A 24,874-nucleotide genomic window follows, 5' to 3' on the forward strand; every position below is an offset into this window, starting at 1 on the left:
CGCGGGTTCCGGCACTAGCCTGCCATTGGTCTGTGCTGCACACTTTGCAACGCCCATTGACGCGTCGCCCCGCCTCTCTCCTGAAGGAGCTCCTTGTACGACTCCGCCCCGCGGCGAGGTTGCCCTGACAATTGGTCGGCTTTGGCCGCTGCCGTCTCCTGATTGGCTCTTGTTTGTACAGGGGGCCGAACTCGGTGACGTATTGGCTGGGTGCTCTCATTGGCTAACGTGCGGGGGTCGAAGTACACAGGCAAAGGTAGGCTGCACAGCGCTGGCTGCTAGGCAGCAAGGTCAGGCCTCGCGTCCCACCAGGCACCGCGGCAGAGGGGGTCCGCTCTTCGGTCCGGAGTCGCCGAAGGCCGGAAGTGCTGGCGCTTCCCAGCGTGCCGCGGGAGGAGTCTAACCCGCGTCTGGTTACCCACAATGCCCGCGTTGCCCCTCAGCGCCGCGGCGGCCCTCCCGGTACCCATCATGCCCTGTGGCCCCGCGTCACTGCGCCGCCGGCCTCGGCCCATTCATTCCCGTCCCATTACCCGTCATGCCCCGGCGCCATTCATTCCGCGGCGGCGTCCGCTTAGCCGTCGCGGTGGGGGCGCTGCCCGCTGCCCGCTGCCCGTTTCCCGCTGGTTAAACCCGAGCCCTCGGGCGCTGCGGCCTGGTGGGCGAAGCCGCTGCCTGCCGGCCGGCATCCCCATGAGCGCGGGTTCGCGTCCCGGCTGCCCCACTTCCGACCCAGCCCTGCCGGGCCCCTGCCCCGGGCCCAGCCCCGTTGGGGAGTGAACCAGCAGGTGGACGGTTCTCCCTCTCCTTTCAAGTGAATAAAATCTCAACAAACCACCCTGCGTGGTCCCTGCTGCTCCTGCCCCGGCCGCCGCCCTTCCGTGCGGTGCTCATCCCTCTCCTCGCCTTGGTTGTGGTTCTCGCGCATGGCCCTCGCAATGGCCTGGTTTTCTCCGGAAGCCATCTCGACTCCTGGTTCGCCGATTCCCTCAAGCCCTGGCCCCCTGATCCCCATCACGTCCCACAGAAGACGCAGGGCCTGGTCAAAGTATAAACTCGTGTTGTGTAGGAAATGCTGGCTGGGAACAGTGCCACGCCCCCTGCCCCCCGCCCCCCAGGGCAGGCAGAAGGGGCGCTCAGTAGTGTTGGGGTGCCGGCGGGGCGCGCCTGCGGCCCGGACTCGGGGTGCTGGGCGCTGCTGCTTGGAGGGCTCAGGTCGGAGCAGCAGGGCCGACGGGGAGCAGCTGCGGGCACACAGCAGCCTCTGCAGTGTTCCTGGAGGTCCGGGGGTGTCGAGGTGTCCGCAGGGGCGAGAGGTACCGGCTGAGGTCACAGTCTCCGCGCGGGGCTCCGGGGTCGGAGGTCACACGTACATGGCCCGCGACATGACGAAGCCCTTGCCCTGGTAGGAATCGGGCGGGCTGTAGGACAGGGCGTCATAGATGGGGTTGATCTTGTCCAGATAGTCTTCCTCTTCCTCCTCCTCCTCGTCGTCCAGATCCAGCGAAGCCCCCTCCACGGCAGGTGGCCCTGGAGGCACGAGGATGGGGCCCCCCAGGCCCGCGGCCCCCAGGAGCAGCGGCCCTGACCGCTCTTCCAACGTGGGCAGCTCGTGGTACCGAGGCATTTCCTGGTGGCCGGAGGACATGGACAGCAGGGTCACCCCCGAACACCCCCAACCCCGCCACCCGGCGCCTGGCTCCGCATCGCACCTGGGACGGTCAGCGCGGCCACCCCAGCCCGCTTCCGCTTGGGGCCTTCCTCCTTGACCCCAGGTCTTTCCTCACAACCCCCTCCCCCATCTCAACCTCGACCTCAGCTTGAACCCACGACCCCTGACCCCTGACCTCTGGCCCCAGGCCCTGGCACGTGTAGTTGCTTGGTCCCCACTGACATGGCAGCTTTGACCCCTGACCTCCGGCATTGAACCCTGGACACATCTCAGACACAGCCCTGACCTTCAGGCGTGAGCTCTACCCTTTGCCCTCATGTCAAAGCTGATGGCCGCCCCCCACCACTGCCCCGGGCCTCAGCCCCCTACCTGCTCAGTGCACGAGGTGCCAGCGTCGAAGTAGGGGGTCTTGAGTGGGCTGTGCTCCGAGGCCCCCAGGGTGAACAGCTGGGAGGGCTGCGGGGCGGGAGGGGGACAGTCAGGACCCCCCACTGGCCTCTCTGGCCGGGCCCTCAGCGCAGTGGGGACAGCGTGGCCCCGGGGCAAGCGCTTACCATCTCTGGCTCCTCCAGCTTCGCCTTCGGGGTCGGTGGCTTGTACGAGGGTGGTGCCTCCAGGCTGTGGGGTAGGGGCGGTCAGGTGCAGGCTGGGAGCGAGGGACCCTCCCACCACAGGGTCCTGCAGGGCTGCTCCCTGCACTGGCATCTCCCGTCCTGCTGCTCCACCCCCGGTCCTGGCCCAACGCCTGCTCATCCCAAGAATCCCTCTGCTTCCAGGAAGCCTTCCTGATTGTCAGAGCCCGGGACACTGCCCTGTGACGCTGCACTCCTGCTCAGGGCACTCACTGGCTTTGTGTTTCAAATCGTGCAATGGCCACATCCCGCTGCGAGCTCAGATGTCCCCTCCTCCAGGAAGCCTCCCCGGCCCTCCATGCTGGCTCAGGTGCCTCCTGGGGCCTGGGGGAGCTCCCTCAGCTAGGCTGTCCTCTGGCCCTGCCCTCCTGGGCACCAGGAGCACACGCACGGCCAGGCCATCTCAGACAGTGGTCGGAGACTGGGCCGCAGTGGTCGGAGCTGGCCAAGGATTAAGGCAGTGGTCCCCAGAGCTGCCCGCATCAGCACAGGGCGGTCAGCTGCTTCCAGGATCGCGCCTTTGAAGCCTGCCCCTCCCCGACCGGCAGGAGCCAAGGAGCCGCTCAGGCTGCTGGTTTGAGCCCCAGCTTCGGATGATGGCCCCCAAGTACTTGGGCCCCTGCCTCCCATGTGGCAGACCCTAGTGCAGTTCCTGGCTCCTGGTTTAGGCCCAGCTGGGAGGACTTGGGGAGTGACCCAGCCAACGAAAGCTTGATCTCTCTCTACCTTTCAAAGAAATCTTAAGAAACCCAAAAACTAATGAACGCTTGTTGGGTGAATGTCAGTGAGGGATTTCATTAGCTCCCGCCGAGGACTTGTGTTTCCCAAATATCTGCTTGTGTGGATGGAGAGCTGTGGCCACCTCCCCCGCAGAGCCAGCCTCCTCTCTTTGGCACGGTAAGGCACTTTATCTGGGTATATGGCCACTCACAATGGACTACATTTCCCAGCGTCCCTTGCCGCTGGGCAAGCCATGTGACTAGGTCCTGGCCAATGGGAAGTGAGGAAGTAAAGCGTAGTAGCCAACCACTCGGTCCCTTCCCGCCTCCCGCCAGCTGGACTGCTGTGCCATCTTGGGCTGTGACCGAGGGCCACTAGCCGGGGACGGAGCTGCAGATGGCGGGAGCCTGAGCTGACACTTATCCGGGGGTCTCGGTTTCACCCGGCCATCACGGAGGGCTTCCTCCCACCCCCACGCCTCGCCCATCACCAGTCACTCACTCGTCCTCCTCCTCTGCCCCCTGCAGCCGCTGCTCCTTCCGCTGCTGCCGGCAGATGAGGATGCCCGTGGCGGCCACGGCGGTGGCGATGATGGCTGCGATGATGCCCCCGATGATGCCGCCTGTGGCCCCTGCACCTGCCGTGTTGGGCGTCTCTGCAAGGAGATGGAAGGTGCGCTGTGAGGGGGCTCCGGGAGGAAGCCACAGCTCCCTCCAAGCCTGCCTCCTGCCCCACAGGCGAGGGACAGCTGCCAATCAGCCAGCCCTGTGCGGGGCACGGAAGACGGAGGCCAATCAAGTGGACCAGGGCCTCAGCCTCCCGGATTGTAGGTTCTGAACGGGCAGGGAGCCAGCAGCGACCAAACAAGGCAGATCGGGGGAGGCGAGGGGTGGGGGAGAGACAGGGCGGGAGCCCCCGGCCGCGGTCCACCAGGGTCTCACTGCCAGGGGCCATCTGAGCAAAGACCTGAGATTGCAGGGGTGAGCCGAGAGAGAACGTGGGAGGGGACGGCGGTGCCAGGCCCCCGGGGAGCAGAGCGAGGGGATGAGGCGCCATGCAGGAGGTAGGAGGATCCAGGGGCAGGAGCAAAACCTCATCCGTTACGGGGCATGGCGGCTCCTCCAGCCTGCCAGGCAGAGGGGCGGAGATGGTGGCCCCTGGCCTGCCCTTCCTGGCATGTCCGCTCTGCCTCCCAGCTGTTGCCAACCTCGCTAGACTGGGAGCCCCCAGACCCAGCACGCGGTCGGCGTGGCCAGCTGTGTGAGCCAGGGGGCCGGGCAGGCCAGTGTGGCGGCGAGAGCCAGTGGAAAAGCCCAGGCAGGTGCCTCCGCCATGCAGCCATCGCCTGAGTCGGGCGGGAGGGCGGCAGAAGCTTCTAGATGACACGTGAGCTCCAGCTTCCTGTTGCACAGCGGGGCAGCCCCCGGAGGGCTTCAGACGTGCAGGACACGGAGTGACGGCTCTGTCCACACGCCGCGCTCAGTGCTGTGGTGCTGCTGTGTGTCCCAGCCAGGCCAGGAAGTCGCCGCTGGCCAGGAAGGCATGATGGCGGGGTGGGGTGGGGGGCCTGTCCTCAGCCCGTCCTGCGCTGCCTCGCAGCGGATCCGGCGCCAGCCCCCACGTTCCCGACGCTTGGAGAGCACAGGTGCCTGCCCCTGCTGGCCCCAGTCCTGTTTACTGGTTGGGGGGGAGGGGCGGGAGGAAGAGAGGGAGGCCCTGGCCTGGCCACTGAGAAGGCAGGAAGGGGGCAGGGAACAGCCAGGTGTGCGTGTCCAGGGGGGCTTTCCTGCCCCTCAAGAAGGGGGAGGGGGCCGGCACTGGCGTAGCGGGTAAAGCCGCCGGCTTCCCATCCGGCTCTACTTCCAGTCCAGCCCCCTGCTAATGCGCCTGGGAAAGCAGCAGGAGGTGAACCATGTACTTGGGCCCCTGTGGCCACGAGAGAGACCCGGATGAAGCTGCAGGCTCCTGGCCCAGCCCTGGCCATTGCAGACATTTGGGGAGATCTCTAACTCTTTCAGATAAGTCTTAAAAAAAAGAAAGAAAGAAAGAAAGAAAGAAAGAAAGAAAGAAGAGAGAGAGAGAGAGAGAGAGAGAGAGAGAGAGAGAGAGAAAGAGAAAGAGAAAGAGAGAAAGAGAGAAAGAGAGAAAGAGAGAAAGAGAGAAAGAGAGAGAGAAAGAGAGAAAGAGAGAAAGAGAGAGAGAAAGAGAGAAAGAAAGAAAGAGGAGTGCCTTCCCCTCCCCCAGTGCGGCAGCAACCCAGCTGGGGTCCAGCCCCCCATGCCTTGAGGACCCTGGCGCCCGCAGGCCCGCACCCCTACCCCAGGCCCAGGAGTGCAAGCAGGCAGAGCGCTCAGGCCTCCGGCCGCCGTCCCAGCTCTGCCTGGGACTTGGAGTCCACACTCCCGATACCTGCCCGAGGCTGCGGGCTCCCACTCCCCAAGGGCCCTGCTCAGCACCCCCAGCCCCTGCAGCCCTCCCGCCACGGCTCTTTCTGGGACCCGGGGAGGGGTCCGAGGTATCACAGGACACCCCTGCCGATTTCCTCCAAGGCATTTATTAACTCCTGAGTGTCACGGAGCCGGGGCAGGCCGGGGCCAAAAACGAGTTCGGCGGCGGCGAGGCGGGGGCGAGCGGGGCTCCTTCCTGGGTCCCCGCTCCTGAGCTCCTGGGCGCCCCTTCCCCGTGCAGCCCTGGGCACGGGGGTCCAGTGTGTGTCCACCCCCCTCCAGGTTCCAGGAAAGTGGGAGGTAGCTTCCAACTCCAGTGTCTCCAGACAGGTAAGTCCAAGCGGTCTGGAGCCCCTGGCCGGCACGGCTGGCAGTGCGGGTCCCGGCTCTGTCCGTCCGTCGTGGGTTTCCGTCCGTCTGTCTCCACATCACACGTAAACTGCCCGGCGTGAGATGAGGGAGCCGTCCAGCTGCGACTCCATGTCGTCCTCCAGGGCCGGGGGTCGAGGCAACATGAGGCCTTCCTCTGCCTTCTCCTCCTCCTCTTCCTCCTCCTCCTCCTCCTCGCCTTTGCCCTCCGGCCTCAGGGGCCCAGGGGCTGCGGGCGGCCAGAAGACGGGCCCCCCGTTCCCCAGCACCTGTGACTTCGCATCGTAGGCTCCCGCGTCTCCGCCGGCGCCTTCTCCGGGGCTCTTCCGCCTCCGCCTCCCCCTCAGCAGGATGTAGGCCAAGGACCCCCCCGCCAGAAGCAGCAGCACCAGCAGTGTCCCCCCCACGGCCCCCCACACCAGTGGACCCATGTCTTGGGGCGAGGCCCGGGGGGAGTCTGGGGAGAGAGGGTGAGAGAGAGAGAGAGAGAGAGAGAGAGAGAGGTCAAGAGGGTCCGTCTGGGTGCAGGGGCTGCAGGTGGCAGTGATGGGAGCCGGGGCGGGAGGCAGGGAGGAGAGTGGGGGCGGGAGGACCCACTGACCCCTCCGCCACCCCGGTCTTTTCTCAAAAATGCAATTTGCTAGCCAACGTCTCAAAACTTGGGGTTTCACTCCAAAATCCAGACTCCCCTCGGGGGAAAAACATCAGCCTGGTGGCGGCTGTGGCCCAGCGACCGCAGACCCAACCGCAGACCCGGGGCGTGGGGGGGGCCCCCCCGGGGTCAGGGCTGGGGCTGAGCGCGAGGCCGGGCCCAAGCTGCTTTGCACTGAGAGCGGCACGGAGGGGCGAGGGCTTCCTGCTCTCCCCTCCCACGCCGGGGCGCCTGGAGGCGGGGCTCGGGAATCCCACACGCCTGGGGCTGAGCAGGTGGGGGTGAGGCAGAGACAGGAAGCCCGGAGTGCCACCGAGGGGAGCCAGAGAGGAGGGACAGAGCCAGGGAGCCCGACTCACACCCCCTCCCCTGCGCTGGCACAGCGAGGAGCCCACCCCCACCAGTGGCTCTGCCAGCGGCTGTTCAAAGGGGGTCAGTTGACCCGGGAGGCCGTCAGACCAGTTTAGCAAACTCACAAACAGCACTGTTAAAACAGAGAAGCCTTGGGGGTGGGGGGGCCTGCATCCCAGCATTTCCGCAGCAGCCAGGGAGGCAACGACTTCGACTTCTGGGTTATTCCCTGCACAACCCAGCGTGGGGTTCGGCTAGTCTGCCGCAGGGGCGTCTCGCTCCCAAGCAGGCCCCACGCCACTTGCCGCGAGGGACCCGGGCACCGCCGTGGTCCAGTGCCGGGCTGGGCAGGACAGCCCCGGGTTTTAGCCCGGGGCGGGACGCTGGCGGCGTCTCTGGAGAGACGTCTGTGGCCCCGTGCTGGGTCAGTTCCGGGTGCTGTCTGTGGGCAGGAAGGGCTAAGCCTGGTGCAGTACGTGTGCCTGTGTGCGTGCCCGCGTCATCCGCGCGGCCCAGGAATGCGGATCTGAGTCAGACTGTCTTGGCCCAGGGTGTGCTGTGTCCCTGGGCGTGGGCCCCCAGGCACCGGCACGGGCGCTGCCCTGGGAAGCCATGGTGCTCGCGGCATCCCCTCCGGGTGCTGATGTTACTGTGGGTGGGTGTGCGGCTACCCTGTGTGCACCTGCTCCAGGCTCCCGGGCGGGCACCTGACGCTGGTGTGTTCTGTGTTCTGGGGCTGGAGTCCAGCAGGGCACATCCCCGGGGCTGTCTCTCCGGGGCGCCCGTCAGTAGGGACCTGTGTTTGGGGGTGGTGTAGTCCCTGAGGGCTGCCTGTCTGTGTTCTGCAGCCCCACAGTCTGGGCACTGCCTCCTGAGGCCAGTTTTGGGCATGGACTTGGGGTGGAGGTTTGGGGGTGACTTGCTGGGGTTGGGGGGGGAGCTGGCTCCCCAGGGTGAGCCTGAGTTCACCACTACATCCCTAGATCAAGGGACTGTGTGACGAAGAGGAGACCTCAACAGAGGCGTGTCAGGTAAGGCGCCAGGGACCCAGGCGCTCCAGAGGGGAGCTTCTGGAAGGTTCCAGACGGGCAGCACGGAGGGCATCTCTGGGATTCTGCCAGAGTGCCTGTGTGCGGCTGTGGTCCCTGCCTGTGCTGCCGTCCCGGGCTGTGCCCTCCCGCGTGTCTGTGACAGCGGCCCCTCCACACGTTGCACGTGTACTGTTGGTGACAGCTTCCAGAGTCGGCCTGCGCCCATCACAGGCCAGCTCCCTGCCCTGGGGCCGGCTGTGGGCTCTGCGCCTGCCAGGCTGTGGTCTGTAGCAGCTCCCCTCCGTCTCGCCCTCTGAGGGTCCTTCCCGGGCCTGGACTCTCCAGGAAAGCCCAGCACAGGCCTGCACCTGCTCCTCACCGGCCAGTGCCCGCCCCATCGTCCCAGAAGCTGCCCGCAGGGCCCCCGCCCCGGACGAGAAAGCCTAGGGTGCATGCTGGCTCGAGCCCGCTCACCTCGCACCAGGACCAGCTGCTCGGCGCGGCCCGTGCCCACGGCGTTGGTGACCGTGCAGATGAAGGTGGTGTTGACCAGGCTGTCCACTGTGTGGATGAGCAGCTGCGGGCCCTGCACCACGGCGGCGGCGGGGAACACGCCCGAGGTCCTGGGGGTGCGGGCGCAGGTGAGCGCGCGCCTGTCCCTGCAGACGCCGCCGCCCGGGCCAGCGCCTGGGACACCACTTACTTCCAGGCCCAAGCCCGCCAGCTCCCCCCACTCCTGAGGATCGGAAATCCGGGCCCCCAGCCCTCCTCCCTCAGACCCAGAGGTCAGGCCTCCAGCCCTCCTCCCTCAGACCCAGGGGTCCAGGCCCCCAGTCCTCCTCCCTCACACCCAGGGTCCAGGCCTAGCCCCTCCTCCCTCAGACCCAGGGTCCAGGCCCCGCCCCTCCTCCCTCAGACCCAGGGTCCAGGCCCCGCCCCTCCTCCTCCAGACCCAGGGTCCAGGCCCCCAGCCCCTCCCTCACACCCAGGGTCCAGGCCTAGCCCCTCCTCCCTCAGACCCAGGGGTCCAGGCCCCCAGCCCTCCTCCCTCAGACCCAGGGGTCCAGGCCCCCAGCCCTCCTCCCTCACACCCAGGGGTCCAGGCCCCCAGCCCCTGCTCCCTCACACCCAGGGGTCCAGGCCCCGGCCCCTCCTCCCTCAGACCCAGGGGTCCAGGCCCCCAGCCCCTCCTCCCTCAGACCCGGGGGTCCAGGCCCCCAGCCCCTCCCTCAGACCCAGGAGTCCAGGCTTAGCTCCTCCTCCCTCAGACCCAGGGGTCCAGGCCCCTGGTCCCTCCTCCCTCAGACCCAGGGGTCCAGGCCCCCAGCCCTCCTCCCTCAGACCCAGGGGTCCAGGCCCCGGCCCCTCCTCCCTCAGACCCAGGGGTCCAGGCCCCCAGCCCCTCCTCCCTCAGACCCAGGGGTCCAGGCCCCCAGCCCCTCCTCCCTCAGACCCGGGGGTCCAGGCCCCCAGCCCCTCCTCCCTCAGACCCAGGGGTCTAGGCCCCCAGCCCCTCCTCCCACAGGCCCCGCCCCTGACTCACGTGCTCCAGTCGTAGCCGGTGGGCTCTGGGTTGCTTCGGACATCGCAGGTGAGGGCGGCCTCGCTCCGGCCCAGGTACCAGTTGTCATCGTAGCCAGAGATGGAGACCTCGGGGGGGTCTGGGGGAAATTGGAGATTGGCTCAGCGCTGTGTGGAGAGAGGCTGGTGGATCTACAGGAACCCTAGAGATGGGGGTGGGGGGCGGAGGCCCCCGGGCTCTGTGGTTTCCAACACGCCAGAGCCGGGGATCTGGATGGACCGGCACAGGGGCGCCCCCAACAAGCACACAGGGTGGGGGTGGGGGAGGAACCAGGCTGGCTGGGGGTGGGGGCAGGGCAGCCTCTGCAGGGGCACTGAGGGGTGCGTGCAGGGAGCTTTGGGGGACAGATGACAAGGGGCCAGGGTCAGCAGCCGCTGGCGCGCCCGAGCTCAACCCAGTGTCTCCCCAGCGCATGTGCACCGAGACCCCAATGGCCCACACAGCAAAAACACACTGCCACCTGTCTACAACAGCAGGGGGGCAGCGGCCGGAGTAGACACCTGAGATGGTGTAGGGACCGGGAAAACACCGCCCGGGGCAGCGCCAGAGAAGAGCATGCTGGGTGGGCCGGCTCCGCGCTGCCACGCCAGTCTCGCGAGGAAGCAACCCCGCTGTGCAGCGCCTGCCTTCTCCCGTGTCAGTTGCGCCCCGCCCACGGTTCCCAGGCCCCACAGTGTAGACAGTGAGGAGGAAGGCACCGGAGAAGGGCAGGCCAGCAGTGCAGCCAGCGGGGGAAGGGGGCACTCACAGCGCACGGAGAGGGTCACGGGCAGCAGCACTGGCTCCCTGAAGGTCTCGTGCTCCACTTTGCAGCTGACCTTGACACCATCCGTCCGGCCCAAGGGCACCAAGGTGAGGCGACTGGTGACGGTGACCGTGCCGGGCAGGGTCCCCGGCGCCTGGGTCTCTCTGGCCTCCCCGTCCAGGGACGAGACCCAGGAGACGCGAGCAGGCGGGCGGCCGCCGGAGGACACGCAGCGCGCCACGGGCACGGGTTCCAGGCTCAGGGTCACCTCCTGGGCTTCAGCGTGGTTCTGGGGCTGGGCTGGGAGGGGAGCAGAGAGGGCCGCGTCACCCCTCCCTGGCAGTCGCTCAGCAAACCCTGTGGCTCTGTTGCTTAGCGACCGCAGGGCGTTGGTTTTGTCCCACGGGATAGGATGGCGGTGGGGGCCGGAGAAGCGGATGGGGCGGGGAGCGCGGGGCACGCGGCCGCCACGTCCCGCCATCGCCTCTGCAGACAGGGCCCGAAGCCTGCAGGAGGCGGACTCTAAGGCGACAAAGCCAAGGCCGCGTGAAACTGGGTCAAAGGCGGCACTGGCAGCCCGGCTGCTCTTCCTGTCAACACCGCTGGACCTTGCTGCTGGAAGTGAGATAAAGCAACAGCCGTTCCCAAAGCTGGGGTCGATCTTTTGTCTTTTTCCCTCTTCACCCCATCATCCCAGACCACATGGAAAAGCCTCAGGGGCAGGAAAACTAGCTCTGGGGGGCCGGGCTGTTGCGTAGTGGGTTGGGCAACCCCATGTGGGCGCCGGTTCTAGTCCCGACTGCTCCACTTCCAATCCAGCTCCCTGCTAATGGCCTGGGAAAGCAGTAGAAGATGGCCCAGGTCCTTGGGCCTCTGCACCCATGTGGGAGACCTGGAGGAAGCTCCTGGCTCCTGGCTCCTGGCTTTGGATCGGCACAGGTCCGGCCATTGTGGAGTGGACCAGCGGATGGAAGACCCCTCTCTCTGCCAGTCTCTGTTTGAAACTCTACCTCACAAGTAAATAAATAAATCTAACAAAGAAAGAAAGGGAACCAGCCCTGAGACAGGAGCTCCGCTCACCGGCCTGAGCCTGACCCTGAGCACCTGACGCGGCCCAGGCCCCCAGCCGCCTTCCGCTTCTGTCTGGACACTGCCCTTCCGCCTCTCCTGTAGCTCCACAGCCTCCTGTGACCACCACAGCGCCCCCAGCAGGCCAAGTGATGCTCCGGAGCCCAAAGCTGCCCCTGCCCGGGGGGGCCTCCCTGGGGTCGCCAGCCCAAGCCCCACTCCCTCAAGGGGACTTGTGGGCTCTGGACACTGTCCAGCTCCCCTCAGTGGCTCCCCCACACCCTGCTCCCCTGCGAAGGTGCGGGTACGTGGCCGGGGGCTTATGTCGCATTCCCTGCCCCCCCCCGCCCCGAAGGTGCCTGTCACAGCCACTCTCAAAACTTTTCTTGCTGCTGGCACTGAGCCATAGCGGGTAAAGCCGGTCTGAGTCCCAGCTGCCCCTCTTCTGATCCCGCTCTCTGCTGTGGCCTAGGAAGGAGTGGAATATGGCCCAAGTGCTTGGGTCCCTGCACCCACCTCCTACCTGGGAGACCCGAAGAAGCCCCGGTTCCTGGCTTTGGCCTGGCCTGGCATGAGCTATTTCAGACATTTGGGGAGTGAATCAATGGATGGAAGATCTCTCTCTGCCTCTCCCTCTCTGTCACTTTGCCTTTCAAATAAGTAAACCTTTAAAACAATTCTTTCTTGCTCTCTATTTTTTTTTTTAAAGATTTATTTATTTATTTGAAAGAGTTACACAGAGAGAGGCAGAGAGAGAGAGAGAGAGAGAGAGAGAGAGGTCTTCCATCCACTGGTTCACTCCCCAGATGGCTGCAATGGCTGGAGCTGCGCCGATCCAAAGCCAGGAGCCAGGAGCTTCTTCCAGTCTCTCATGTGGGTGGACTTGGGCCATCCTCCACTGCTTTCCCAGGCCATAGCAGAGAGCTGGATCAGAAGTGGAGCAGCCGGGTCTTGAACTGGTGCCCATATGGGATGCCAGTACTGCAGGCCAGGGTGTAAACCCGCTGTGCCACAGCGCTGGCCCCTCTTGCTCTCTCTTTAATAAACTGTCATTTAGGGGTCAGCGCTGTGGCATAGCGGGTAAAGCCACCGCCTGCAGTGCCAGCATCCCATATGTACACCGGTTTGAGTCCCAGCTGCTCCACTTCCTATCCAGCTCTCTGCTATGGCCTGGGAAAGCAGTAGAAGATGGCCCAAGTCCTTGGGCCCCTGCACCCACATGGGAGAATGGGAAGAAGCTCCTGGCTCCTGGCTCCAAATCGGTGCAGTCCGGCCATTGGGGCCATCTGGGGAGTGAACCGGTGGATGAAAGACTTTCTCTCTGCCTCTCCTTCTCTCTGTGTGTAACTCTTTCAAATAAATAAATAAATCTTAAAAAAAAATTGTCATTTCGTTATCTTTCTTTGTTTCAAAAGCAGAGAAATGGAGAGAGCGAGATTGCCCATGTGCTGGTTCCCTCCCCAGGTGCCCAAAGCCAGGAGCCAGGAGCTCCGCCCACTCCCATGGTGGGAGGGGCAGGGACCCAGGTACTTGAGCCATCACGGCTGCTGCCCTCTGCCGCCCAGGGCGCATTCGCAGGGAGCTGCAATCGGACGCAGAGCTGGGACTGGCACCCAGGCGCTCGGCTAGAAAGCGGCAGCCCAGGCAGTGTCTCCACCAAGCGGCAGCGTCTCCAGCATTGCACCAAACACTTGGCCTCCGAGTAACTCCTGAGCCATGCAAACGACAGCGCCGGAAACCAACAGGAGCTGGGCTGCGGGACTTGGAGAGCTACTGGGGTCCGGACGCTTCCATCCAGGGATCTCCCGGGGCAGGGGGGGGGCATGTCCTGGCGAGAAGGGGGAAGCAAAGCGTCCCAGGGATGTGGCTTCCCCAGAGCTGCGGGGGGGGGGGTGCGCAGTGGGGGGCAGGCCAGGGTTCAGCCTGCAGGAGCGACTTCCAGGAAACACCTCCGCTGCGCCGGCCTGCTGGGACGCTGGCCTGGGAGTCCCTTCTGACCCGCTAGTCCGCAGCAGCCCCCTCCCCAGGCCCAGAGCAGGCCAACCCACACCCGCTCCCCGTGTCTGCCAGTCCCTGGCTGTGCCCACGGGCAGCTCCTCACCCCAGAACATGACCGTTCCAGCTCAGGCCACCGAGTCCCCCGCCCTGAGCCGTTACTTCCTGCCTGGGCACTGCTTGCGTCCCTCCCCCTCCCCCACAGCACCAGAAGGAGCCTGGGAAAGCCCAGACCGGAGCAGCTCTCTGCGGCTCAGGACCCACCCTGGCCCTCATTCTGTCCACGTCTTCACTTGATCCCCAGAGGGAATCCCCAGTGGGGATCTGTCCCCTGTCACCTCCTGCCTTCCGCCACTCACATGGACTCCCTTCCTCATAGGCATGCTGTGCCTCAGGGCCTTTGCACTGGCCGTCCCCTCTCTGCAGAGCGCTCGTCTCTCAGGTCCCCTGCAGACCCTCCCCAGCTATAGGCCACCACCCTCCTCTCACAGCCACAGCGCCTGCACCAGCCTGTCTGCCTGGGGCGGGCGGGGCGTTCCGTCCTGCCACGTTACCCGTTGGGCCACAGTATTGGCTGGGCCGGTGTTTGCCCTAAGAGTGCCCCGCCCGCTCACCTATGACCCTGAGCCAGGTCACCTCGCGGCGGGTGCCGTTGGGAAAGGTGGTGAAGTCGCAGGTGTAGTTGCCCTCATCCTCCACCCGCAGCCCCCGGAGGGCCAGTGTGGCGTCCCGCAGATCCGTCTCCGTGCCCTGCCCGGCTCCCGCGTTGACGAAGGACAGCCGCTCCTGGCCGAGCTGGGGGTTGGGGAAGTGGACGCCGTACTTGGGGTGGAAGGCGGCCACGGTGACATCCCGGTGCTTCCAGGTCACCTGGGAGACCCGCACTCCCGGGGCGGGCGACAGCAGGTGGCAGGGCAGCTCCACGGTGCCTCCCAGCTGGCCCCGCACCTCGGGCAGCACTTGAACTCGTACATCCTGGGCTCCTGGCGGGAGAGAGAGGGGTCAGGTGCAGCAGGGACCCGGGCGTCCGGGTCAGCCAGGGTCACCACTGAGGGGCCCACGCAGGGAGACGCCGGCCCCAGGTGCCCTGGAGGCGCCTTCCCCAGGGCTCAGGTCCCAGAAAGTCAGCTGGAAAAGACATTTTTGAGGGGAAAGTAGAATATGGGATAGCGAGTAGAAGAACTCAAATCATGGGGTTGGTGTGGTATAGATGGTTGAGGCTGCTGCCTATAGTGCCAGTATCCCATAGGGTGTCGGCTCCCGTCCCGGCTGCTCCACTTCCGATCCAGCTCCCTGCCGATGCGCCTGGGAAAGCAGCGGAAGATGGCCCAGGTGCTTGGGCCCCTGCACCCACGTGGGAGACCCAGAAGTTGCTCCTGGCTTCTGGCTTCAGCCCAGCCAGGACCACCCACTGGGGCCACCTGGGGAGTGAACCAGCAGATGGAAGATCCCTGTCTGTCTGTAACTCTGCCTTTTAAAAAGAAAAAAGAAAGAAAGAAAGAAAGAAAGAAAGAAAGAAAGAAAGAAAGAAAGAAAGAAAGAAAGAAAGAAAGAAAGAAAGAAAAAATGATGCTGTGGGGCCGGCACTGTGGTGTAGCAGGTAAAGCTGCCGCCTGCAGTGCCGGCATCCCATATGGGCACTGGTTCAAGTCCCACTTGCTCCAATTCCAATCCAGCTCTCTGCTATGGCCTGGGAAAGCAGTGGAAGATGGCCCAGGTCCATGGGCCCCTGCATCTGTGTGGAAGACCCGGAAGAAGCTCCTGGCTTTGGATCAGCCCAGCTCTGGCCATGGCAGCCATCTAGGGAGTGAACCAGCAGATGGAAGACCTCTCTTTCTCTCTTTCTCTCTCACTCTCTCTGCCTCTCCTCTCTGTGTAACTCTGACTTTCAAGTAAATAAATAAATAAGATGCTGCATGGTGGAGCTGGCGCTGTGGTGCAGCAGGTTAAATCTGCCTAGGACACCGGCATCCCATGCGGGCGCTGGGTTCAAGTCCTGGCTGCTCCACTTCAGATCCGGCTCCCTGCTAATGCGCCCAGGAAAGCAGTGGCGGACAAACCAAGTCCTTGGGCCCCTACACTGTGTGGCAGACCTCGATGAAGCTCCTGCCTTCAGTCTGGACAAGCTCTGACTACCTTGGGCATTTGGGGCGTGAAACAGCAGAAAGATCTCTGTCACTCTGCCTTTCAAATACATAATTTTTTTTTTTTTTTGACAGGCAGAGTGGACAGTGAGAGAGAGAGACAGAGAGAAAGGTCTTCCTTTGCCGTTGGTTCACCCCACAATGGCCGCCGCGGCTGGCGCACCGCGCTGATCTGAAGCCAGGAGCCAGGTGCTTCTCCTGGTCTCCCATGGGGTGCAGGGCCCAAGCACTTGGGCCATCCTCCACTGCACTCCCGGGCCACAGCAGAGAGCTGGCCTGGAAGAGGGGCAACCGGGACAGAATCCGGCGCTCCGACCGGGATTAGAACCCGGTGTGCCGGCGCCGCTAGGCGGAGGATTAGCCTAGTGAGCCGCGGCGCCGGCCAAAATACATAATTTTTTTAAAAGCCCAAGTGCCTGAGCCCCTAACACCCATGCAGAAGACTCGGATGGAGTTCCTGGCTCCTGGCTTCAGCATGGCCCAGCCGCAGGTGCTGCGAGCACCTGGGGAGTGAACCCATGGAAGGGTGGGATCTCTCCCGTGCTTTAAATAAAAATGAAAATAAATAAATAATAATAAAAAACATACAAAACCAACTTTCTTCTCTCAACACCTGACAGCAGGTGTGGGGAGGTGTGTGTGTGTGCGCGCGTATGTATGTGTGTGTACGTGTGTATACGTGTGGGTTTGCATGTGTGTGTGCGTGCACACGTGTGTATTTATGTGCGTGTGTGTTTGTCTCCCACCCAGTGCACGGCCGTCAGCTCTGGGACACGCACCAGCCTCTCACTCTGGTCACTTCTGACGCCGTCCACAGGTTGGGGGCTCAGCCCCCACGACTGCGCCCACTCCCCGGGCCGCCCCGAGCCCATGCTGCCTTCCCCGGTGCCTTTGGCCACAGATCAGGGCTCGCACGGCTTCCCGTCGCCGCGATCACCTAACCCGAGCAGCTCGCAGCGCGCAGGAAAACAGATCTCGCGTGGACCGGCCCATCACAAAGGCTACAGACGCGGAGGGGGAGGCGTGTCCGGGTCCTGTCCCTTGGGGTTTCCTGGCTACATCACTGGCTACCGGCCATCGACTTAAACCTGCGGCCCCTCCCCTTCTCCAAGGCTGTGGGGAGGGGCTGCCTCGGCCTAGCTTGGCCACCAAGGGCCACCACACACTGGGGAGACTGGGAGGATTTGGGGAGCCGCGTGCCAGGGACCAGGGACGAAAACCACACGCGCTTCTCCGTATCACACACTGGATTACACGTTATTATGGGATTACTGCTGATACACCCAGGCGTGATAATTACATGTGGCCAGGCAGAAGCTCCTTCCCAGAGGCGCAGGGTGGACACGTCCCGCCTGCAATGCGTTCCCCACGGCTCCACAGGAACCAACGGGCGTCACGCACCGCCTTGACGGGGGGCGGGGGGCATGCTCCCCACTCAGACCTACCGCCCCAAACTGTTCATTATAAAAATATACAGGCGGAAGATAAATTCAATTTAAAGTCTATGACAGGCGCTAGCACTGTGACGCAGTAGGTTGATCGGCTGCCTGCAGTGCCGGCATCCCATGTGGGCCCCGGTTCTAGTCCCGGCTGCTCCTCTTCCAGTCCAGCTCTCTGCTGTGGCCTAGGAAAGCAGCAGACGATGGTCCAAGTGCTTGGGCCCCTGCACCCGCGTGGGAGACCTGGAAGAAGCTCCTGGCTCCTGGCTTCTGATCAGCACAGCTCTGGCTGTAGCAGCCATTTGGGGATTGAACCAACGGATGGAAGACCTCTCTCTCTCTCTCTCTGCCTCTCCCTCTCACTGTCTGTAACTCTACCTCTCAAATAAATAATTAAAAACAAAAAAAGTCTATGACAAACTAAATTTTCAATAATTAAATACTTATGTTTATTTGAGAGGCAGAGAGCACGCGTACAGTCACTGGTTCACTCCTCAAACACTTGCAAAGGCCGGGACAGGGAGGGGTGAACTCTACGCCCTCTGGGTCTCCCACGCGGGGGCGGGGACCCACGCACCCGCACCATCTCCTGCTGCCCGCCAGGGTGCGCGTTAGCAGGAAGCCAGAGGGGGGTGTGGACCCCGGGTGCTCTCAGCAGGGGACACGGCGGTGCTAACTGGGAGTCCCAGCGGCCACCCCACACAGGTGACAGCAGTTACACGGTGGGGACGGCCGGCTGTGGGCCATTCCTCCCTTGTCCTGAGAGCCAGAGGGGCAGAGACAGAGAACAAGCTCCCGTCGCCGACCCTGTCCCCAAGCGCCAGGGCCTCACGGGCCGCGCCCCGCCCGGCGCGTGGCTCCTCCCCGGCTTCCCCGCCGCACAGGTGACCACACCTGGGAGCGACACCGACCCCTCTTCTGCAGAAACGACATTTGCACGCCGCACAATTCACCCCCGCCACACGTCCAACTCCACAGCTCGGAGTCCGTTCGCACAGTGCGTGCTCCTCAGAGCTGGGGGCGACGGGGCACCATCAGTGTTGGGGCATTTTAGACATTTACTCGTTTATTTGAAAGGCAGAGCGACACGCAGAGATCATCCATCTGCCGGTTCACTCCCCAAATACCTGCAACAGCCAGGACTGTGCCAGGGACCCACATCCTCTGCCCCTGGCAGGTGCAGTGGCGGGGGGCTGGGTCAGAGACGGGGGTCCACCAGACCCCAGGCGGAGGCTTAACCCGCCTGCCCCTCCTCCCTCTTTCAGGCCGAACTGCCGGGGCCCATGCTTTGCTCTAGACACAGACATTGGCTCGTCACTTTGGAGCTGTGACAAACCCTACCACGGTGGACACTCGGACTGGCGTCTGCGCATGCGCACGCATGTCCGCATCTCCTGCGTCCCCTCGCCTTCCTCCTCCAGCTCTCATGGCGGGGACAACAGGAGCGGTGTCCCCGGGTGCCCCGGGCTCGGACCGTGGGGGCTCAGACCCTGCCTGGCTCCTGTGCCCTTGCGCGAGTCAACCCGGCCAGCCCGCGCCTCAGTTTCCCCAGCTGTAAACCAAGGATAATCACTGCGCAGGGCTCCCCGGAGCTGGGGGAAGGGTGCGGTTACGAGGATGAAAGAGTTATTTACAGAGCATTTAGCACCGGGCAGCGAGGAGTGCTTGTTACACAAACACGGCGAGGTCAGGGTCACTCCAAGAGGCCCCGGGCGGGGCGCATTCCCCAGAGCGCAGGGGGTGGCCCGTGGGCACTGGGCAGCCCCTGGCCTCACGCCCAGGGGCGCAGAGGACACTATGGGCCCCAAGGAGGGCTCCCTGGCAGAAGGCTGCGCCTTGCGGGGCGGGGGGGGGAGGAGCAGTCTAGGGCACCTCGGGCTTCCCCCCATGGAGGGGCCACAGGGCGGGGACCCCTGTGCTGCCACCCCGCTGCTGCCCTGCGAATTAGCAGCAGGCACGGGAGGTCCGCAGGTGGCTTGTTAAGGCATCCAGACGGGAAGCAGAACGCCAGGCTCCTGGGGCGGGAGCCGCACACAGCACACAGGTGAGTGGGAGCCATCGAGGGTTCTTCAACCCAGGAAGCACTTGGAGCCGGAAGCCAAAGAGGCCAGAGGGGAGAGGCGGGAGCTGGACAGAATAGCCTGGAAAGGTGTAAGGCCAAGAGGTGGCACTGGGTGAGGAGGGGGAGGCTGACAGGTGCGATTTAGGAACTGGGGGCCGAGGGTGGCAGAGAAAGGCAGCCCAAGAGGGGGACGGACTGGGGGTCTGCCTCCTGTGCCACTGCACCCCCTGCACCTTTGCATCTGCACCCCCAACACCTGTACCCCGGCACCTATACCCCCGCACCTACACCTGCACCCCCCAACACCTGTACCCCCAAACCTGTACCCCGGCACCTGTACCCCCGCACCTGCACCCCAACACCTGCACCCCCACACCTGTACCCCCAACACCTGTACCTGCACCCCCAACACCTGTACCCCCGCACCTGCACCCCCAACACCTGTACCCCTGCACCTGCACCCCCCAACACCTGTACCCCCGCACCTGCACCCCCAACACCTGTACCCCTGCACCTGCACCCCCCAACACCTGCACCCCTGCACCTGCACCCCCCTGCACCTGAAGCAGGGCCCGGCGCTCAGTAAGCACCGCTGGGTGGAAAGCAGCGGACCCCCACGTCTGCGGTGAGGAGGCAGCAGTCCCGGATTCCACGGCTGATTCTGAATGGGGCGTCTGTGTGTGGCGGTCGGTTACGCCGCTGCCCCTGACGCCAGCATCTCACAGGAGCACGGGTTCGAGTCCCGGCTCTTTGCTTCCGATCCATCACCCTGCTAACGCGCCTGGGAAAGCAGCAGAGGATGGCCCAAGTGCTGGGATCTTTGATACCCAAGTGGGAGACCTGGATGGAGCTCCTGGCTCCTGCCTTTAGCCTGGCCCAGCCCCAGCCATTGCAGCCCTTTGGGGTCTCTCTCTCTCTCTCTCCCTCTCTTGCTCTCCCCCTCTCTCACTCCCTCCCTCCTCCCTCCTCATCTCTGTAATTCTACCTTCCACATAAATAAAACAAATCACATATATGTATATAAAAGGCCACATTCCAAACAAGTGACGGGGACGGTCCAGGCGGTCCAGGCTCCGTGGGGTCAGCAGTCCATTTGCAAGGCCTCCCTGCTTCTCTGAAGGTCCAGGATTGAACCATGGAGTCCTCCCGACTTCTCCCTTTCCCACATGAACTCCACCGGGAAATCCCACAGGCGCCATTTTCAAAATGCACCAATAAGGGCCTGGCATTGTGGCCCAGCAGGTGACACCGCCTCCTGCGACGCTGGCTCCCACATGGGTGCTGCTTCCTGTCCTGGCCACTCCACTCCCGACCCAGCTCCCTGCTAACGCGCCTGGGAAAGCAGTGGAGGATGGCCCAAGTGCTGGGGGCCCTGCACCCGCGTGGGAGACCTGGAAGAAGCTCCTGGCTCCAACCTGGCCCAGCCCCAGCTGCTGGGGCCATTTTGGGAGTGAACCAGGGAATGGAAGAGCGCTTGTGTGTCCTCCCCACCCCCCAGCTCTGCCTTAGAAATGAATAAATAAATCTTTTTAAAAAATGCACCAATGATCAGAGCACAGCCAAGCCCTCCAGGTCCTCACCCGGCGTAACCCCCCTCCCCTCCCGCCTGCCGGGTCGCACTGGTGCCCCTCTGGCTGTTTCCATGGCTGCAGGGACCCCTTGCCTTCTGTCTCCTCACCTGCAGCCCTCAGAGACCTGTGCGTCCCGCACCCACCCCCTCGTCTACCTCCCTCTCCCTGTCCAGCCACCCTGAGTCCTGCCTCAGGGCCTCTGCACCTGCTGGTGCCCCACCCTGGCCCACTCCTCCCCTGAACCCACAACTTCCTCCCTCCCTTCCTTCAAGTCTTGGCTCGGGAGGCATTCCCTGAACCCCGATTTTAGTTTCCAAGGCTCCTCTGCTCTCGCTTTATCTTTCCTCTGGAACGAGCATGCCAGAGATCTGTCACTCCGTGTCCCCGGAGCCCAGGGGCTCTGTGAGCACACTGTGTGAGACCCCGTGGACTCCACCGCCCAGGCTGAGGCTGTCCGAGCTCGGGCTGGGGGCGCTGGGGAGCCATGGAGAGCTCTAGGCAGGGGGAGGAACCCGGGAAAGATTGTGCTTTGGAAAGATCTGGCCAGGACCCAGGGGAAGAAGAGGAGCCTGCAGGGTGGAGGCAGTGGGGGCAGAAGTGGGGCCAGAGTGGAGAAAAGTCTGGAAATGGGAATGGGAGTGTGAGGAAAGGGGTTGCGGGGGGAGGAAGCCGGCTGGCCGGGGCGGGAGTAGGGGGCTGGGCCGATGCCCAGTGCCCTGTGTTTTGGGCGGAGGCAGGAAAACGAGGCCAGGACTCAGGACCCCAGCGTCCAGCTGCCCGTCCTGACCTTGGCAGGGATGTGGCCAGTCCCACGGCTGGGGGAAGAGAGCTTTCCTGCACCTGCCAGATGGGTGACAGCTTAGTGCGGTGTCAGCTGGGTCCCAGACAACTTCCTGTCCTCATGGACCAGGCCAGCGGGCTTCCTGCCGTGGGGGAGGAGGGGCAGGAGCCCGGGCCCGGGGGCCTGGGTGCGGCTTCCTGGGTTCCCTGGCATGGCCTACCCCTGCAGCCCTCACCTCCGAAGCACCTGACCCAGCCTCGGGGTTGGTGGCGGTGGCCGCGGTGGCGGTGGGGTGCGGCGCGACTCCAGGAGGCCCTTGAAGGTCCGCGTGCCCCAAGCACTGGCCGCAGCTGCTGCCTCAGCCACCTTGTTAATTAATTAATTGCGATAATGACAGTGCCCACCCCCACAGCGGACATCCGGGAGCCGGTCTGGGGAGTGAGCAGCTGCCGGGGGCCACGGCCAGGGCCAGGGCCAGGAGCCGGGGCTGTCCACGCCGGCATCCGAGCACCTGCCTCCCGGGTCTTCGACAATGGCCATTGCTCTGGGCCGCGGGGTGGAGGTGGGGTCTGTTCCTGGGATCCACCCCACCCAGCCCTTGGCCCTGCTGGGGTCTCCCAGGATGTCCTGCATCTGCGCCTCTGTGTCCCCAACTCCCAGGCGCTCTGTCACTCGTGTCTGGCACAGCCTCCATACCGCCCGGCCCACACTCCACGGCCTGTAGCGCGTTCACAGGGCTGGCGGCCATCGCCACCGTGGCCTGAGGACATGTCCTCCTGTTCTGTCCTCCCGCCCGCCCGCAGCCTGCCTCTCCAGGGGCCCTCCCTGCCCACGGCGCTGACACTTCCTCACTGCTTGGGCGTCTCACCAGGTCCCCTCACCTCCTCCCCCTCCTGCTCCATTTCTCAGCGGCGCTGGGACATTAAAAATGTAACAGCGTCCCAGGCAGAGGCGGGGGAGCTGGCCTGGGTGTCCAGCTCCCTGCCCCACCTGCCTCCACCACTCCCTGGGCCCCCACGACCCTGGCCTTGACACTTGCCTGGGCCCTGACCTCCTGGGGTCAGGGCACCTCCACTCTCCCTCGGCGGGGGTCTGTCCCTAAACCTCTGCCTCCTCTGGGGACCGGCCTCGCCCCTCCGCCTATCCTCCACTCCCCTAAATCCCCAGTCCGCCCCACAGCACCTCCCTCTGGGCCGCTGTTCCCAACCCAGGCCTCCGTCGGCTCCCCGTCCCCCCAATTCTCCACCGCCAGTTCCCAGTCCCTAACGAGAGGAGACAGCCAGGCCTGCAGTGGCCTCTCCTCCCATCCCCCTCCGCGCCCAGCGGCTGCCCGTGGAAGCAGGGGAGGAGTGGGGAGGGGGCAGGCAGCCGGAGGCCAGGTGGGGCACCTCCTCCCCGAGGGGGCCAGGGAGGGGGAAGGCAGGTGGCCCAGGGACAGGTAAACAGCGGTGGGCTGGGGAGAGGGACTAGGAGCTGAGAGAGTGGCCAGAGTCAGGCAGGAGGGAGAGGAGGCTGGAGGGGAGGGGAGAGAACAGGCCCGGCTCAGGAAAGGGGAGAGGCCCCCTGCAGAGGGACCTGTGAATCCGCCCCCCAGGATGGAGATGAGGCTTTCTGGAGCCCACCAGCCAAGGGCTCTACAGAGCTGACTTCCAAGAGCCTGGGCTCTGGCTGCTGGCTGCCCGGGGCCAGGCCCAGGGGACCTTGGGAAAGCGGTTTGCTCTTGTTCAACCTCGGTTTTGCCATCTGCAAAATGGGAAGAGGCAGAGGGCCTTCCTCCAGATCACATTCCCAAGTTCCACCTCTGACTCTGGTGGGGTCAAGAGTTCACCCAGAGGTGGCCGGTTCTGATCTCATCTCCCGTGCACAGCCCAGGAGGGGGCAGCAGGGGATGAAGAGGCAGAGGTCCAGGCTAGGAGACAGCTCAGAGGCATCGGGGAGAACCAGGCCACCCCCTTCCCACGCAAGCCCTTGGGAACCCCAGCATCCTGGAGTTTCTAGCGAGGAACAAACACGCTGGGCCACCGGCAAGGGGCGGGGCCGGCGCCACCTCCACCTGTCTCACCTCAGCCCCTCCCTCCGTGGGGGCCGCGCCTCTCCCGCCGTGGGGGTGGGGTGGGGTGGGCCGGCGGGGGCGGGGGTCGCGAGCGCGGCCCAGGGGAGGGCGGGGACTGGGGCGGCGGCTCCTCCCGTCCACCTCCCGGAGCCGCTCGGAGGACAAAGGCGCGACCAGAGAGAAGATAAGGTCCCGAAACCCGGGAGTCCGGAACCGGGAGCGCGCGTGCCCCGCCCCGAATCCCTGAGAGTGAAACCGGAAAAGTTCCCCAGGGACGTCCCCACGGGGCGCCCACCGGGAACGCGAGGGGGCCCCGGCCCACCGAGCTGCGGCTGCCCGGTCCCGCCCAGGGCCCGGGCCGGGGTCTCCTGCCCACGCCGTTCTTGGGCCCACAGTCACCCCGAAGCCCGGGGCTGAACCCCCTGCCCCAGCTCTCCCTGGAAAGCGGGGACAGCGCGCGCCGCCCATGATTGAACCGGGAGCTCAGGTCGCAGCCTCCCCCACCCGCCATCCTCCCAGACCCCAGTGAGCCGCCGCCCCTCGCCCGCGATTCTCCGGGGGCCCGGGAGACACAGCCCCCAGCCCCCGGGTCCTCCGCTCCCCTCGGACCCTCCCCCCAGGCCGCCCCAACTCTCATCCTCGGCCTCTTCTGGGGACCCGGACACCTGGACCCCGGCGCTCGGACGCCCAACCCGGCCAGAAGGAAACGTGGGGGGGGGGGTCGTCCGGTCTCCACACCGCGACCCTCCTGCTGGGGGTGGGGGGGAGCATTCCCCACATTCCTGAGGGGCGTAGCGGAGACGGAAACCCGGATCCGGGCTCTCGGAGCGGCGCGAGATGGGGAGGGGGCCCGAGGCCTTCGGCGGACCTGATTTAACCCCTTCGGCGCGGGGATTGGAGCGGGAGGAGGGGGAAACAGAAGTCCGGCGCAGGATGGGTGTGGGGGGGTAGAGACTCTGGGGCGTGTGCGGGCAGAGGTGGGAGGCGGCGAGGCCGGCCAGGAAGGGGCGCGGGACCCCGGGCCCGGGGGGCGTCTCCAAGCAGGGGAGGGCGAGGTCCGCGTGGGGGGGGGCGTCCGCGCTCACTCACCGGCTTCCCCGAGCAGCAGCAGCAGCGGCAGCAGCGGCAGCGTCCGCGACGATCTCGAAGGCGGGAGGGCTGCGGCCCGGGCCATGGGGGCCCCAGGAGGGGACTGGGCCCGGGCGGGGGCCTGCGGGCCACTATGCGTGCGCGGATCGGCCGGGCGGGCGAGCAGGTGCCTGAGGGGCTCCACTCCGGGGGGCTCCCGCCGCTCTCAGCCCTCCCCGCTCTGCTCCGCCGGCCTAGCTCTCCCTTGCCTGCTCTCCGAGATCCGCGCCCCCGGCCCCTTGCTTAGCTCTGGCCGTTCGGACTCGCTGACGTCACAGGACCCACCCCTTCCCTCCGCCTCACGCCGGGGACCCTTGCTCCGGCCCCGCCCCCTCCCGGAGCTCTGTCCCCGCCCCCCGATCTGCACGCCCACCCTCGCCCCAGGATTCTATCCCCGCCCCTTAACGCCATTAAGCCACGCCCCCGAGCAGC

General features: G+C 65.0%; 1 protein-coding gene across 2 annotated transcripts; it reads right to left on the reverse strand.

Annotated features, from left to right (window-relative positions):
* Window positions 1–1,043: 1,043 nt before the first annotated feature.
* NECTIN2 (nectin cell adhesion molecule 2) lies at window positions 1,044–24,733 on the reverse strand. Of its 2 annotated transcripts, XM_051828483.3 has the most exons (9): window positions 24,404–24,729; window positions 13,879–14,247; window positions 10,205–10,501; window positions 9,418–9,535; window positions 8,349–8,497; window positions 3,526–3,679; window positions 2,227–2,290; window positions 2,042–2,128; window positions 1,044–1,630 (listed from the first exon to the last, which is right to left on the reverse strand). In XM_051828483.3, the coding sequence occupies exons 1-9, from the start codon at window positions 24,486–24,488 to the stop codon at window positions 1,364–1,366; spliced, it is 1,590 nt and encodes a 529-aa protein (XP_051684443.2). In that variant the 5' UTR covers window positions 24,489–24,729; the 3' UTR covers window positions 1,044–1,363. The 2 variants fall into 2 exon arrangements, with proteins under 2 accessions (XP_051684443.2, XP_051684444.1); XM_051828484.3 differs by lacking the exons at window positions 1,044–1,630; window positions 2,042–2,128; window positions 2,227–2,290; window positions 3,526–3,679 and adding an exon at window positions 5,557–6,297 and having other exon boundaries at window positions 24,404–24,733.
* Window positions 24,734–24,874: the final 141 nt, after the last annotated feature.

This window comes from Oryctolagus cuniculus, chromosome 18, assembly GCF_051225735.1.
Source record: "Oryctolagus cuniculus isolate XC-2025 breed Fujian yellow rabbit chromosome 18, ASM5122573v1, whole genome shotgun sequence".
Lineage (NCBI taxonomy): Eukaryota > Metazoa > Chordata > Mammalia > Lagomorpha > Leporidae > Oryctolagus > Oryctolagus cuniculus.

What these genes read in the sequence shown, in the direction of transcription:
- NECTIN2 (XM_051828483.3), bottom strand. Translation starts at nt 24,488, where the DNA reads ATGGCCCGGGCCGCAGCCCTCCCGCCTTCGAGATCGTCGCGGACGCTG. An exon ending in ACCGGCTACGACTGGAGCAC is followed by an intron (nt 8,498 to 9,417) that starts GTGAGTCAGGGG and finishes CCGCACCCCCAG; the next exon opens with GACCTCGGGCGTGTTCCCCG. An exon ending in AGCTGGAGGAGCCAGAGATG is followed by an intron (nt 2,129 to 2,226) that starts GTAAGCGCTTGC and finishes CCCGCCCCGCAG; the next exon opens with CCCTCCCAGCTGTTCACCCT.